This window comes from Athene cunicularia (genome assembly GCF_003259725.1).
Source record: "Athene cunicularia isolate RWA chromosome 1 unlocalized genomic scaffold, athCun1 chr1_part2, whole genome shotgun sequence".
NCBI lineage: Eukaryota > Metazoa > Chordata > Aves > Strigiformes > Strigidae > Athene > Athene cunicularia.
Window position 1 is genome coordinate 13,606,812 of NW_020799092.1, and position 16,741 is coordinate 13,623,552.

General features: G+C 43.2%; 1 protein-coding gene across 1 annotated transcript; it reads right to left on the minus strand.

The window, feature by feature from the left end:
* Positions 1-645: 645 nt before the first annotated feature.
* On the minus strand, positions 646-9,837 carry LOC113488394 (transmembrane protease serine 3-like). Its single transcript, XM_026863531.1, has 5 exons — positions 9,637-9,837; positions 9,088-9,263; positions 2,372-2,562; positions 1,180-1,313; positions 646-1,017 (listed from the first exon to the last, which is right to left on the minus strand). The coding sequence occupies exons 1-5, from the start codon at positions 9,835-9,837 to the stop codon at positions 859-861; spliced, it is 861 nt and encodes a 286-aa protein (XP_026719332.1). The 3' UTR covers positions 646-858.
* Positions 9,838-16,741: the final 6,904 nt, after the last annotated feature.

A 16,741-nucleotide genomic window follows, 5' to 3' on the forward strand; every position in this document is an offset into this window, starting at 1 on the left:
TCCTGTATACAGCACAGAGAAGGAAAAGAGCCTGCTATTGTCTGTTTAAAGGACAGATGAGTATGTAGTGCACAATAGTGCTGAAACCAGAGGACATAGATGGAGGCAGACGTTTCCTGGCTTGTAATTCACTGATAAATGCTGATAGGGCTGAGCATTAACACCCTTCTTCACAAATATGCTTTGCTTCCAGGTCTAGTTTTTAGCTACCAGCTCATAGAAAGCTTTAGATAAGTCAGACACCACTTTTCCCTTCCTCAAAAAAGTATATTTGAACCCTTTCCTTTCTAACAATAAAGCAAGCTTCTGGCAAATGGAACTGTGTCAGTATGACCTTTCTAATATGAGAGACAAGGCTAAGAGCTCGGCGTAGATAAATCTCTCTGAAATGTGAAGGTATATTTACAATGGATGAGCCATTACACCAAATTCCAGATCACTTCCTTTTCAGCAAAGTAACGCTGCTGCTGAAGCAGTCCATCTTTGCTATCCCTGCTGCTGCAGCAGCACCTTCCCCTGGTAAATCAGGTTATCTGAGATGAACAGAGGGTACCAATTTTATTTTGACAGATGAGTACCATCTGTGTAAAGGACTTGACACTAAACATTCACCCAAACACAGAAGGATAGTATTTCCTAGGCACCTTTCAGGAATAGAATTTATATCAGCACTACAGCACCACAAGCTTTGCTGCATTAAAAAGAGGGTTTCTGAAGCTGAGTGCTCAAGTTTGAACTTCCAAAGAGGAAGGGTGTGCAGGAATGTGACCTGAATCATAAACATTTAGCCAGTCTACACCACAACTCTTTTATTGAGGAAAAATACACAAAAACCTGAAAAGTTCCTGTTCAAGTTAATCAAACGTTTTGGTTTGCAACTGATGAAATCCAGTAGGCAGAAACACTGCTGTAGACTACTGGTGACTCTGAACAGCACTTTTCATGGCCCCAGCTTGCAATACCAACTAGCTTGTAATGCCCATCAATCTGACAGATCAGCAGCCACCCAGAGTCTCCCTAAAAGAGAGAAAGAAAAGAGGAAGGGGAGAGAATGAGAAAGCAAAGTGTAACTACCTATTAGCAACATCAAAACCATCCAAATCTAGGAAGCTAGGGGATGGCATGGCTTTGGGTCCTGTTTGTGTGCAGGGCAGCATTCCCACCCTGTCAGTTAAATACCATGAAAAAGGCTGTCCCCACAGCTCTCCTGCAGATGTTGGTCTCTTCGGTATTTTGTCCCCAGTAGCTCGCATAGGCCTCATGGGAGAGGAGAGAGATCTCTGCTTGTTGGAGCCTGGCAGCCAGTTCTTCCTCTGGGAAAAGCAACAGAGTCAGGGAGGCTGCGGAGTCACAGCCCTGTAACTGCTCCTGGTAGCCCTTCAGTGCACTTTTGGGGGCAGACCCCAGCATGGGGATTACTTCCCTTTGCATGTATGCTATCCAGTATTACACAAAACAATATTTCACATGCCTCAGGAAAAGAAGTCTCTCCCCAGACAGTTGTATGGAGCCACCTTGGCTTTTGCAGTCAGTGCAGCTTGGAGCGGTGCTTTCTGAAGCTGGAGATATGCAGTTGGCAGAGGAAACCAAGACCATGAGCCACAGCAGTAACTGGGTTGCAGTCCCCAGTCAAAAGTGTGTATGCCCTATAGTCTCCATACCTCTCCCTTGTCTCTCGGAGGGGTCATCAAAAGACCAGAAGGGTTGGGGCAAGCCCCTAAGAGACAGCAAAGGCAACTTCTTGCAGGGCACAGACAAGCACTCGCAAACCTTCTGTCAGCATCCCCAAGTCTGTCATCACCTTGCCAGCTTTCTTAGGTTAACCTCCATCCAGCTAGTAGGGTGCTTCCTTGCCACTATCTGTGCTAGAATTTGGCTAGGGCCCAGTCTGATGGGATGCAGACAAGTTTTGCACCAGCTGCATTCAGGCAAATGTACCCCAAATCTCCTGGCAGAGGGATCAGTGGCTATTTTGAATCAGGGGATGGTACAGCTGTCTTCAGTTTGAAGGTGGGAGGAACATCATCTTCAACTGCCTAGCCACTGAGCTGTCCCAAGGAGACACTGTCACCAGGAGGTGACCTTGCTACTGAGCAGCAGGTGTGACATGGGCCAGAGGCCCCAGGTATTGAGACACCGTGAGAGTAATCTCATCTCCCTCAAGTTCATTCCCCTTTGCTTAGCCTCCTCTTTGGCTTTGCCTTTCCCAAAGTAGCAGCTTTCCGACAGAAAAGGCAGCCTGGCTCCTACCTGGAAAAAGTTTCACATACTGCAGGCAACATTTAGGGTCTCCCAGCACTGCCCTCAGTCTGAGTTGTCACTGCCCTCGATAGGTCATAGGTGTTCTTTCATATGAGTAACCCGTACTTACTGCCAGCTCCCGTCTCTTCCCATCCTGCTGTTAAGCATCTTGCGACAGTGCTTGCTTCCTCCCCGCTGCCTGGTAAGCAAGTTGCTGCCACAGAACTGCCTGTGTGGAAAAGCAAATTCCCATCGACACCAGGTACAGCTTTCCTGCTCTCACTTCTGTCAGCCCCCTGCTTTTTTTGCCTCAACTCATTGCTTCATTTCCCCTTCCTTCCAAATATCCCATAATGAGACTGCAAAACAGATGAGATGGAGCTTTAATAATGTATATGTTCCCTTGCTGTACTCACCAGATGCCTGAGAGTGCTGTTTTAATGAGTCAAATCTGGCTTTCTCCTAATACCACAGCACAGTCAAAGCAAATATCTTTTGAGGGCTATTTCTAAGAAGATGAGAGAGGAGACCCTCCAGACCCTCCAAAGAGGCACAGATTCAGAGGGTTTAGGGAAGACACCTTCCTCAGGCCAGTTTGCTCCAGTACCTCACTCCTTGAGTGCAGAAGCCTCCCATCATCAGTGCACGTAGTTAGGTGGTTCCTTGGGAGGACTGTGGCATTTTCTTAGTGGATACTATTAACAGGACATGGCAAGATCCATATGCTTATATAACCTCCTTACTCACACGCTCTGTTCTTGTGCAGCAGCTCTATTTAGATCACATTTCTCCACTGCTAAACATTTGTATTCAGTTCTCCCCCTTTCTTTCCCCCAAGTCCTGCCCCGAGTTATTCCATCCAGTTTGTTATATGCAACCAAGTTTGCACTTTATTGTATAAAATCTAAATTATATACTGAAGGAATATTTTGCTGCAGAAGAAGAATATTCTGTGGTTTAGACAAAGGGTACAGGCAACTTAAAAGCTTTTTCTTTACATTTCAGCCCGTGCTAACTCAGAGATTACTTTGCTACCTGCATAGAGGTGCGTATCATATTAGTGCTGGGCATACCAATCTTTATGAAGAAAAAAATAAGAACAGCTTGTGGGACACGAATGCTTATTTTTGGCTCATTAACTTTAATGGTCATACTACAGCTGTGACAGGTTGGGAAGACAGGTAGAATAGGTGATCTTTACTATTCTTTAGATCACGTCTAGCCTACACTTATACCTTAAAGCCACAGGCAAGTCTGCTTGGAAGGCCTGATTCAAAGCCTGTTGACAACAGCAGAAGTATTCCTAGCTTTCATGATGTATTTTAACCAGGTAATAGGAAGCAAGCCTCCCTGAAGGGTCACTGTTCATTTTGCTCCCATCCACCTTCCCACACACTTACTAAACACTGTGTCCCATGTCAAAGCCTTATAACCATTAACCCCAGCACAGCTGAATATGGTGGGGCTCTAAACAGTGCCCGGTTCAATGGGTTTCTGCAGCTCCAGGAGTGCCAGGTCATTTCTGAAAGGAAACCCACCAAAGCTACAGTAGGTGTGCACAGCTTACACAAGTGTCATCCTTCACATTTGGCAACACGCACTTTTTTCCCCAGAACTTTTCTGTCTGAGCACCGAGCAAAGAAAACAAACACATTTTTCAGTCTAAAAAGCCCCCTATTTCAGACAACAGGAAGAGTCCAAAGTTCCCTTGTAACATTTGCTGTCAAGCTCCGCTCATGATCAGAATTTATAGCCTTACATCCAGGGACACTTTTGGGAATCCCAGTTGAGGTATCTGTGCTTCTTTTGCAGTGCTGACAGAGAACTTTGATTAGTACCTCCAAAGATTTGCTGTTGTTATGATTAACAAAAGGCATCCAGAGGTGAGTCAGTTGCTCGCCTTCTTAGGAACCAGACCCCAACACTGACAGAGCTTACATTGAAGCTACAGATCTGGGCTGTATATACTAGTTTGATGAAACATTCAAGACCTATGCCACAGTCATGAGTGCCTACGTACAACAGAGATGAGTGTTCAACAGAAACACGTGGCACCTCAGCCTAATTGAGAACAATAAGTACATAATGGGGATCCAGAGACATCATACAGACATCAGCAGTTTGGGGCAGGGTGGGGGGCAGAGGACAAGCTTTCCCAGGGCCATTTTTCATCAATTAGAAAGCCTCCACAGAAATGTTGATCCTCATACTGCAGGCTGTATGCCAGGATCAGGACACCAGGGTTGACCGACCACTTTCACCCCTCCTGGGCTTCCTGCATGGGTCCACCAGCAAGCCTATACTTGTTGCAGGCCCCAGCCCAGGGAATGGATCCACCACTGGAAATCCACATTTCTCTGGAATTATTTCCTCATTGTTAGTGAGGATTTTTCTGGGTGTGGGGTTTTTTTGTTGTTAAAGAAAACTGGTCACAGCTGGGTGAACTGATATGCCTCAACACTAAACAAGCACCAGAGTTGTTCTGGACAGCCATGTCCACCAAAGGTTCCACAACAGCCTGCTGGTGGGATTGAAGCATCTGTATTGGAAAGATCTGGGAATGCTTTGCTCTAATTTTCCCTTCAAAAGAACAGAAGTTGCCCACACATGCTAAAAAAATAAAGACCTCAACTTATACTAGTTGAAGAAGGACTTGAATCTTGATGTCCCAGATGTGTACAGGCTGGCAACATGTCCTGGGTAAGTAGCTCTCCACAGATTTTTTTACAGGAAGTCACATTCTGCAGGTAAGAAGCATTTCCTCACTTTTTTTTTTTTTTTTTTTTTTTTAATATAGTCAAAATTATATTTATGAAGTGTTTTCATTACAGTAACTCTTCATTTTCCAAAATTAGTTCACTAAAGTGTTCCCAACTGTCTCCAGTAACAGCAAATTAAAGAGTGCATAAATAACCTGTATCCCACCATCTCCAGTTTTCACTGATCACAAGAAGTGTTTTCATGAGAAAGGAAAGAAACAAAACTAGAAAAGAACAGTATTTACTTTCTTCAGAAACTGGATGAGTCTAGAGATAAAAAGGTGTAACAAAAGATAGTCCATTAAAAGCTTGTCATTGGTAGCCCTGGTTCAGAAAAACCTACTGAGAGTTTTAAGGGCTGAGAGGTACAACACATCCCCTATTTCCCCCCTTTCAGTGGCACTCTGGACCATGCCATAGGAACATTTTTATCACAAGCTCCCTCTATCCCTTCTGTGTGCCACGGGAAAAAGCACAACCCTCTAGTAAGAGCAGCCAAGCTCTCCAGCAAAAGTTATCACAGATGGATTAAACTGTTTGGTGTTCTGCTTCCTGTTTATAGTGTCAGGTTCCAGACAGTGGTTATTAATTAATCAGAGGTCACTAACATGCTGAGAACAATCATTCCTCCCAATAAGCATCTGTTTTAAACAAAAGCAAGCCAATCCAAAACCAAGTTTAAACAAACAGTCATTCCTCAGGGACGTTTGTGTATTTGGCTCAGTCACAGCGTGAACTGCAGAGATACGAGGACTATGACCTAGCGTGAAGTGCCTGGGGTGAGCACTGAATTAGCTTGCTGCAGTTTTGGATACATCAGAGCACAGAAGAATTCTTGAAGTGGTCTCAGACAACAGCTTTAGTGGAAGCACATTCAGCAAATAAACATTACAAATGTCCCTGCCTGTAACCTCAATACTATTTTAACAAGAAGATTGCTTTGTGGCATAGGCAGGGAAAGACCCAGAGCCTTACTTACATTGTCTGCTACCTTCCAGCTCCCTTTGCGTTAGCTGCTGATACAACTCTTTAAGGATTTTGAAACCTCTATATCTCACAGATTCATCAGTTTTGAAATGTAGAGTCAGGAACCTGCTGCTGGAGAGCATATTAAAAGATTTTTTTTGGCCAAGTAAGTTTGCTGGTGGGGAGAAGAAAAAAAACCCTGCAATTTTAGTCAAGTAGTTTGGGACGCAGCCCCTCCACTTATTACCAGGGACATTTTAACCCAAGCCATTTGATACTCAAAGATATTAGTAGATGCCAAGATTTCTCTGAGGTCTTTAAAGAGGTGCATCTCCAGTGGCATACGCAGTATCACTCCCTACCCAGGCTGAAGAGGTGAAGCCTATTGCAACAGCCAAATTGTTATCATATTCTACAGGAATGCCTCTTTAGTGTGATTACTTCAATAACCAGTTCTCTTGCCTACATATGTGGGAGGAGGAAAGCAGGGGGCAATAAGAACTAGAAAGGCATTAAGCCATTCTCGTAAATATTTCTGTACCCAAAGATCCTGATGTCTGTGTGGCACAAGGCAGCTTTGGTACTCAGAGCAGCATCTGCTCAAATTATTCAAGACACAGAGCAAAACAAGTGTCAAGAGACAAAGGCTTAAGGAAAAAAGGGTTTTAAAGGAAGTATTGATAGAAGTATCCTCTCAGATACAGCCATGATGCTGGAAGTCACAAGCTGCTGAGTCCAAACCACTTCTACTGAAGAAGCCTTGGGTGACAAGAGCTGCTCTCAATGGCCCTGCTGCCACTTGGCCCTGTCATGCAGGCACTAATCAGTGTTGCTTCCCTCCCTGCCTCCCACACCCCACAGCTGAAGGGAATTTGGTCACCTTCTTTCAATAAAAGGTGTCAGAAAAGGAAGATAGTAAATGAACATATAGTTCAGGCTACCCAGAAGCCTTGAAGGGAGATGTGGTCCATTGTAAACACTCAAATGATCCCAGATGCAATCCCTTGCATCCTCAGTTACAAAGTCTTTAAGTACAGCCTTTAGCTTATTTCTTTAAGTAGAACAAGTTGTCAAAGTGCAGTTCCACATGTTGGGGTGAATGCCAGAGTAACTAGGAGATATTATTGCAGTGGCTCCAAGTAGAATTAGATCAAAGCCTAGGCACTCTGAAAATAAAAAGGTGAAAAAATCATATCACAAAGAAAAAACTGTTTCTGCATGAATTTCCTTAAGCAAACCTATTAATATTAGAGAAAGAAGAGATCTTAATGTTGGGGTTTAAGTTCTGCTGGTTAAAGTGAAAATTTGTATGGCTTCAAAGCACAAATGCTACATGCCTTTTACACAGAGAACTGTTCTTTAACCAGGAAAAGAGCAATAGATATGGGAAACTACTTGAACCCTGAAGAGTGATCTTGAGGCCAGACACTGTGACCCTACAGACAGGATCACTTGGAGTAACCTTTCCAGTTCAAACTTAAAATTTCATTAGCCTCTCCTAAAGTGTTTACATGGATGTTTCTTTCACCTTGCATTTATAGTTGCCACAAAGCTGATCAAAATGCAAAATGCTATGTTGTAGGCATGTTAACATTTTATTATATGTTTTTGCAAAATAGTCTGCATTGTTTTCAGCAGTTCCATAAATAGAACTGGCTACCATCACACCCCATTTTATTGGGCTGAAAGGAAAGCAGGGCTGACACCGTACTTCTTGGGGCAATGAAAAAGAGGAGACTGAGCCTGCTGGAAACATGAAAGGTGTAGAAGCTTGATGAGGCTTTTAATCTTCCACTTTGAGGGTCACTCTGGCTGAATAGCTGGGAACATGCTACAGGCAGGTTGGTCAAGCTGGCTAAAGTTCAAGTCCTCATACAAATAGCAGAGACAGGTTCAAGGATCCAGTGTATTTGAGACTGCTGCAGTTAGCTAAGGTTTGAGGGTTTTGGTGGGGTTTTGGTTTGTTTTTTTCTCCTTCAGGTAGATATGCATTTCTCCAATGATACATAGCAGCTCTGGTAGCAGGAATTGAAAGTGAATACAGCAAAACAGGGATGTGCTAAATGAAGAAAGTATGTTTAATACTGACATGGCTAACATTGCTGGTGAGAGCCCCATACCCAGATGTTCACACTTACCTGCAACAGAAGCTAACTCCTGAGACACAAATACAGAACATGTGTAAAAGGAGGTGGGGACACTTTTGATTTAGGTTTGGTTTAAATAGGCTTTTTACTCCTTACCTCTCACCAGCTTTATAGAAAGTTGAAACCAGTCTTACCTTTGCCAGTAGCCTTCATGTTTCCAGGTTCTAGAACTAAGAGGAAAATGCTGCCTTACCCGAGGCACACAAATGTGCAGGAGTGTACAAGACTGTTCTAGGGAGGGAAGCCTGTGACAGAAAGAGTTTCGACTGAGACTACAGGTCAATGGAAAAGGCAGCTCCTGGTTCTCAGAGCTCGTGTGTGTGTGCACATGAAAAAGCAGACAGATCTCTGTTGATGGTGCTGTAAGTCTGATGAATTTTAATATGAGAAACTTAATTGCTGTGATCTACTTCTGAAGCCTGACACACTTGCCTGATACGTGGACAAGCAGACATGCTTCATTCACAGATCAGTTAGGAGCACAGGTCAGACAGGAAAAGGGGAATGGGGGAAGATTAGATGTGACTCAAGTCACTAGAAATGCAGAATGGTTTGCTTCCACAAAAACCAGAAGTGTCAGACTGGCCAAATCTCTCCAGCTCCACGTTTCTTTGATCTGAGGCATCAAAGTACTAATTTGCTTAATGGTGCCAGGGCAGTGTCATTCACTGAGAAAACTGTCTGCCCATGTCACCAGTTGTACCCTGGCCTGGGAAGGAAGAAAGTGAGAGAGGTTTCTTTAGGCTGTTTGGAAATTAATTTCCATTTTGTAATGTGATTATCACTGTATATGTTTCAGGAATAGTATCTTCTCGACTGGCGTACCATTATATATTTTTGAAAAGCTCATGTTATGAACTTTCATGCTGTATAATTAAATTACAATATAAACTGTGTTTTTGACAAATTTTGGAGGTTTGAAGTTCAGATGTCAAAACAGCAATTTCGACAGATCTACTTCTATGAGTTCAAACTTGGACGTAATGCAGCGCAAGCTGCTCGAAACATCAGTGAGGTACATGGCCAGGGAAGTGTTAACAAACAGACGGCTTGACTTGGGTTCCAAAAATTTCAACATTGCGATTTCGACCTTGAAGATCAAGAAGGTTGTGGACGTCCTTCTGCTATTGATGACGATGAATTGAAGTCTCTGATGGAAGCAGATACACGCACAACTGTTCAAAAACTTGCAAAAGAACTCGGGGTAATCATATCAACTGTTTCTGAGCATCTGAAGATGATCGGAAAGTCAAAGAAGCTCGACAAATGGGTGCCACATGAATTGAATGAGAATCACAGAAATGGCCGTTCTGAAGTGTTGTCAGCACTTCTTTTTCACAGCCAGAACGACCCATTTCTCAACCCAATTGTGACGTGCAACAAGAAATGGATGCTCTACAATAATCGCAATGATCGGCTCAGTGGTTGGACCGCGATGAAGCTCTGAAGCACTTCCCAAAGCCAAATCTGCACCAAAAGAAGGTCATGCTGTCTGGTGGTCTGCTGCTGGTTTAATCCATCACAGCTTCCTGAATCCGGGTGAAACGATCACGATGGCGAAGTATGTCCAGCAAATCAATGAAATGCATGAGAAACTTCAACGGCTGCGCCCAGCACTGGTCAACAGAAAGGGTCCAATCCTTCTCCACGATAACGTGCGGCCACATGTTGCACTTTTGACGCTGCAATGGTTGAACAAGCTGGGCCACGAAACTCTGCCTCATCCACCGCACTCACCAGACCTCTCGCCCACTGACTATCACTTCTTCAAGCATCTCGACAGCTTCCTGTGCGGGAGAAGCTTCAGAAACCAAGGGGAGGCCAAAACTGCCTTCAATGACTGCATCACCTCCAGAAGTCCAGAATTTTATACAACCAGAATAAATATGCTTGTTTCTCATTGGCAAAAATGTGTTGATTCTAACTTCTATTTCAATTAATAAATTTTATTCTGAGCTGAGATATGCCACTTCAAACGTACAGGTTGAAATCGGCAATTAATTTCCAAACAGCTGATACTTAGAGCCCAATTAATTGTGTAGCTCCCTAGGCATGTGGCAAAGGTGAGGTTTGGTTGGGGGAACAGTGGTAACAGCAGGACCCAACATCAATATTGTCTACTAAGTGAAGAAGTAGAAAAGAGATTATAGAAGTAATCACAGGCTGACCATGAGAAAGGGAATTCTGGTTTTGTAGAGCAGAATGGAAAGGGGCATACAGAGAGCAACAGCTAAGTTAGTATCTCTTTTTTACAGGTTTATAGTGAGAATGAAAACAGTAATTAGATCACTACTTATGCATTTAACCACCAGCACTCAAGATCACTAATATATCTCTTACTCATAATTTCCATTTCTCTTCAGAACAGATAGCTTTTATTTTGTTTTCATTGTAACAGCCATACTTTAGGCTCTACTTCTACACCCCCACCCGAAAATCATAATAGACTTTCCAGATGTGTTTCTTGAGTAGAGTAAGTTGAGAGAAAACCTTTCATGGCTGCCTCAGCCCTGGAGGGGAAGGTCACTGACACCACTGAACCTGGAGATTCTGTGGCATAGAGGGAAGCACCACCACAGAAGCTGCCTGCAAAATAGACCAGAATGGGACTCTTCCCTTTTTCTCTTGAGGGCTGTAAGTCATAGTATTTCAAAATGCAGTGTCAGAAAAGATTCCTGTTCTAAAGTCCCCTTAACACAAAATCCTGATGTCATTCAGCTTTGAATTCACACGTTAGACTACAGACATGGCCAGAAGATAGCTTGCTATAGTTGTAATCAAATAGGAACCTTCTTCAGACAAATAAAGACACCCATCATAACCACTACAAATCACTAGTGGCAAGTGCCCACTGACTGGACTACTCTGGTGAAACGCTGGGGTTTCAACCCCAAGCCCTAAATTAAGGTTGACATATGGATGATTCCCACAGCCCTTCACAAAGGGGGGGGTGAGTTTTCCTTTAATCTTCCCTCCAGGGTGCTCCGGCCTGGCAGACAGAGCCATTGGGTAAATGAGCCCCAGGTGTCCCGCATTAAGTAACCAAAGGTCAGGTGTCCCACTTGGGGATAAAAGCTGGGACTCCTTGCAGGCGGGGCAGTGTCTGTCTGAGGTGGATGCACTTTGCAGAGTTCTCTGTTGGGGAAGGACCTCCTGCCTCCCTGGGACTGGGCTCCAGTCAGGTCTGGCTTTTGTAAATGTGGGCTGTGTAAAGATTCAGTATGTGGCTTCCTTGGTCTTATGTATTTGGTTTGTTGACTCAGTTGTCTCCTGTCCCTTCTATGGCAGACTGCATTTCACCATTTGTTCCAACCATTGTTGGTTGTGGGGTGTCATTGTTGGGGTCAGTGGGATTGATGTCAATTATGTATAATCTGACTTGTTTGTACCCCCAGCGCTCACCCCTGTACTGACCCTTTTGTATCAAATACAATTTGGTTATTGGTTCATCTTTATGCTGGCTGTGTCCTTTATGCTAGGCCTCATAATTGGCAAAACATCTGGGCAGAAGAAATCCCTGCTCTGACAGGCAGCCCATGCCTCAGGCTCCTTAGTGCAAGACACTATGCAATGTTCACAAGACTGAGGACATGCGTATTCTCTGGGGAGTAAGTCACTTTGAGAGTCTCACATAACTGAGACCTGACACTGAAGAATCTTGTATCTGTAAGTGCTTTAACAGTTTAAGTTTCCAGTCTATGCTTTCCCTTCAACATACAGGAGATACTTGCACAACTTCACTTCCCCAGCAATGTCCTACATAATCAAGCCAATATCTCCTTAGGCAGGGTGGGTAGGTACTTCCCCTTGCATAGGAGGGCAGTAGGAAAATCTTCCCTTCCCTTGGCCCCATCACTTTGACCTGCTGCCTTGTCTTTAGCACACAGCTTTGGACACACGCAGCAAGTTGTCATGCTGCAAGTTCAAGTCTGGGAAAGAGAAACCTAGACAGACTCACATTGTTCCAAGGCACAGCCATGCCATGATTAGGACCTCGTATCCAATACGTTTGATTGCAAAAGTATTTCTAGGAAGGGAAAGATACTGAGCTAGCTGAAGTAGCTCCAAGTATTATCAGAAATCCCTCCTGGAGCATGGAAATGTGCCATGTAAAACTCCCTTGTCTATCTGCGAAAGAAACTTAGTTCAGCTCCTCTGTTTCTCTCACCCTGACATTAAGGTGAGCTCTCTCTTACCTATTAACATTTTGGTTAGTCTGAATCCTTCGTACACCATTAGTTAGCAATGACAATTAGACAGATTTCTTTCAGTCTATAAGTTCAGGACTCCAAGCTGAATAATGGATTTTAATGGGACTACAATTCTCCAGTGGCAGCTGCAGCACAAGGCAAAGAACAAAGTCACAATGCCAGCATATTTTACAATTGGATCTTATTTCCTAGGGATAGCTATCAAAATGTGAGCAAAGGCAAAAGGGATTGTAATGCCCATTAAAAAGAGAAAAGGAAAAAAAAAATCAAAAGTGGGATACTGGTCCAAATCTATTTTGGTAATATTATTCATTACTTTTGAAGTTAAGCTTACAAATGGTTTAGAAGTCTGTGCTGTTGCCACGTGAATGGAAAGTTATCTCTTACCCTAACTAAGCATGATAAGGGAAGAAGAAAAGGAAACAGATGAAAGTGCCAGAAGGTTTTTAGTGGTATAGTTTAGCACTGCCATTGTTAACCCCTCAGTTACATCTCTGACATGTTTTATGATGACAGGTTTGCCCAGAAGAGTCAGATTTGTCTGCTGTTTTTTGGAAAGAAGGTACTGGTACTTCTCAGCTTTCCTAACTCTCCTTGATGAACTTGCTCAGTTTTCTAACATGTACTGATGTACATATGGAGTCATTAAAAACCACACTGCATATATTTTCAAATTTTCATGTGGAAGTTGCAAAAGCCGGGAGAACTCGGGTTCTCACCTGGTGGCATTTGCGGTTTCCCAGTGTGTTGGCATAAGCCCTGCCGGGACCGGAGATCACGTTGCCATTGTCCCTCCCCCACCCTCAGACACAAGTAGGGCACAAACCCTGGGTTAAAATAAGAAGATTTAATATAACAGTATAATAAATCTGAAAAACAATAGTAGCAATGATAACAACAATAAACAGTAATAACAGTAAACAAGACAAAAGATATACAAAGAAATACCACAATGGTTACGGAACAAGCCCGCCGTGTGCTTCCCGCCACCAAAGCCACAAAGCAAAAAGGTTCCGTGCTCCCGCACCAGACCTGACGTCAGCATGGTATGAATAACCCGGCTGGAGATCCCTTCCCCCTCTCTGCTGGGGAAACTTAACCCTATCCTAGCTGAACCAGGACGCTCAGTGACTGGATCATTCCTTCCTGATCTACAAGGATGACACCCATGCATTGTGACAACTCTGATCTCACCTCCTTAGGATTTTTTGGGGGCATTTCCAGGTTTTTGTCCTGGAATTAAGAACATGGAGCATTAAATTCAGCTTCAGTATTAGGTTTTAGATGGACTTTCACCAGGAACTAGGGCAATTCTTATAGGACATCACCCCCATGGAAAAGCATGGATCATGGATAAGAGCCAATCTGAAGAGCAGAACCTTGGAATACTCATTTTAAAAGTCCATCTGAAAAACGAGGTGTTCAATTAGAGGACAAAACAATTAGAAAATCTCCTACGTTCCTATTCTGCCAGGCCAGACCTTGGTCATCATAAGCCTATAAAACTCAAACTCACCTTAGCCTTGTTTCCAGCTTCAGCATTTTACATATCAGTCAGTTTTATCCAGACTAGAGCTTCAGAGAGTTGTCTTTTCATATGTCTGGTGAACATCTGTATGTAAAGTCTCTAGAAAGCCCATAAAGGCATCTTGAAAAGAAGTACATTCTTGAAGCTTCGATCAAACAGATCAGTTCATCTTCAGAGAGAAGTGGTTGTACAGCTTGGACCCCAAGCATCAAGTAGTGAGTGATGAAAGCAGCAGGGCCAATGGAGCAGAGCACCATCTTTACCATAGATCCACATCTCTGGAGAACCACAGGAGACTGCACAATACTGCATAGCACAGCTAGAAGCAAATCCAAGCACACCACCACCACTGTAAAAACACCATTTGAGAAATGTAGGCAAAATCATAGAATGGTTTGGATTGGAAGGGACCTTAAAGGTCATCTAGTTTCAGCCCCCCTGCCATGGGCTCTTGCCACTAGACCAGGTTGCTCAAAGTCCCATCCAACTTAGCCTTGAGTACCTCCAGGGAGGGGGCATCCACAGCTTCCGTGGGCGACCTGTGCCAGGGCATCACCACCCTCATAGTGAAGAAATAAAGTCATACAAGTTACTCTGTGGAAAGGTAGACAACTGAGGAATTATTCACATTTGAGAGATGTTCAATGCTGGTAACGTGGCTGCTAGGCAGTCACCTTCTGACGAGGCAGCAGGCAGCACCTCATCCCTGTCCTGCAAGAAGTTCCCTACTACTGGCCAGGAAGGATTTGTTCAGTTCATTGCACAGTATCGGCTGCCTCAAGTCTACTTATGAGTCTAGGCATTTTGTTTGCTTTATTTGTCCTGAAAAATTGTTGACTACTTAGGGGTTCATTCTTGGACTTAAACTGAAAGTGGAATGAGACAGGACATGGAATTTTTGCCATTACTCCACCTCCACTGATAGGTACTTTCAGTTGTTAAGCATGCTAAATTGTTTTTGAGTTACTTTCTGGCTCTGGATTTTCCATCCTCTTTCTCCCCTGTCATACCATCATCCTAAAGTTCTAGCTCATGTTGACATAAAGCTCAAGTCTATGTTTTAGGGTCCTCAGAAAAAGTAATTTGGTTTAGAGACAGGTACCCACTGACTTCTGTTGTTCACTGGCTCTAGAGAAAGAGGGGTAAAAAAGAAAACATGCTGTTTCAATATGTTGGCATATAAATAGATGTAGGAATCTAGTTTAATATACCCAACCTTGAAAAACTGCCAGCCATAACAAATGCTATTACATAGCAGTGAGTCTGTGTGCTGGAGGACACTCCAGGGAGCTATCTATTAGACCCCTATTCAGGGAAGAGTTTGACTGATGGCCTCATTTCTGATAGTATTTTCTTCTGTCCTGCATATAAACATATAAACTGTTATTCTCAACTGTAACAGACATACTTTTAGAAATATTTTGTGTTCTTTTATAAATAAAATCTTCAAGTAAGAGAGCTGTGAAGTGCTCTAAGAGCTCCTTAAGCACATCTTCTATCCTTCTCCTCTCCTGTCCTTTCACTACCAACTCCAAGTTAACTGACATGCTAAACAATTGGGTAGGTGCTAGTTTTTTTCTTAATGAAAAAAAACATTCCTAGTGCATGCCATTACCCTAAAGGTCTTTGCCTGGAAGCATTACTACTGTATAGGTTAACAAAAGAGTGTTCTTGTTCAAGTGTCAGGAAAAAACAGTTTATTTCCCTTATATGAGAGCTATGATGCCCTCATCTACACCCAGAGAGAAGTTAAATAGGACCTCTTCTCTACAGCATTAGCCATCACAACTGGTGTGTGGATGTAAGAGGATGAGGGTCTAACACAGAATAGCTATTATCCAAAAACTTTCTCCAGAGGCATCACTAAATTTTGAAAGCATTTGGAGAACACATACACTAGAACTCACCAACAGGACTCCCAAAGGCTGATGGTGGATTTCTCCACCACATTTTTGTCTACAAGGATGTCAATGTGTCAAGGATGCCTACCTAGGAGAAATGCTTCAGTATAACTAGTTCATAACATCTGTAATCACAATAAATTAAAACTATACATAGCTAAAAAAAAAAGAATATGAGAGAGGGGAAGAAAAAAAACACACTGAAGAGCTGGGAGGGGGTGGTGAGAGAAGGAACATCATAGGTCAGAGATCCTTCAGCACACCCAATAAAACCTCTGCAAGATCTAGCCTTCATGAGTTTTCCCCCACTCCTTTCCTATTACTTCCCCCCTCTCCTTTTCCATTTTGTGCCAACAAGTTCTAATTAATTATTTTGCTTTCAAGTTGCTGTCTGATACTTCCCTTGTCCCTGCTCCCTACCTTGCAAAAATTAGTGACTGAGCATTCCTTAGTCACCTTTCTGTGCAATTCATAGCGGTCTGTGAAGCTGTTGCACTTCTCCATTGTCTTTTCCAGCCTGTTGAGACTGTTGAGTCTCTCCCAGTAGAGACTCAGACTGACCCCTGGATGCCTGTCATGCTCCTCTGTACTTCTAAATCCTTTTCAGAATGACTGTGTGCAGGAGGGGGAAGAAGTGAATCAAACCCACTCACGGTATTAAAAGAATTGGTTCTTTAGGTTTGTACAGTAAAGCGTGTTTTATTCTTTACCCCTTCAGACATTGACACCTTGTTCTGTATTTTTCATGGCTACTAATTGCTCCAGTGAAGCTACAGTATTTCAGTGATAGTAGCTAAATTAAAGCCTGTCACTTGTGTACATAAAGGCATGGGTATTCTTCCTTCTGTCCCAAGACTTCAGTGCAGTGAAGGTAGAAATTTATTTTCTTTATATATAAAAGAGCTTATATACACATCTTGTACAGCAAACAAGTTGGCATTTTGCGGGAGAGCTGAGCACGCACACAACCAATGTGATCAAGCAATGC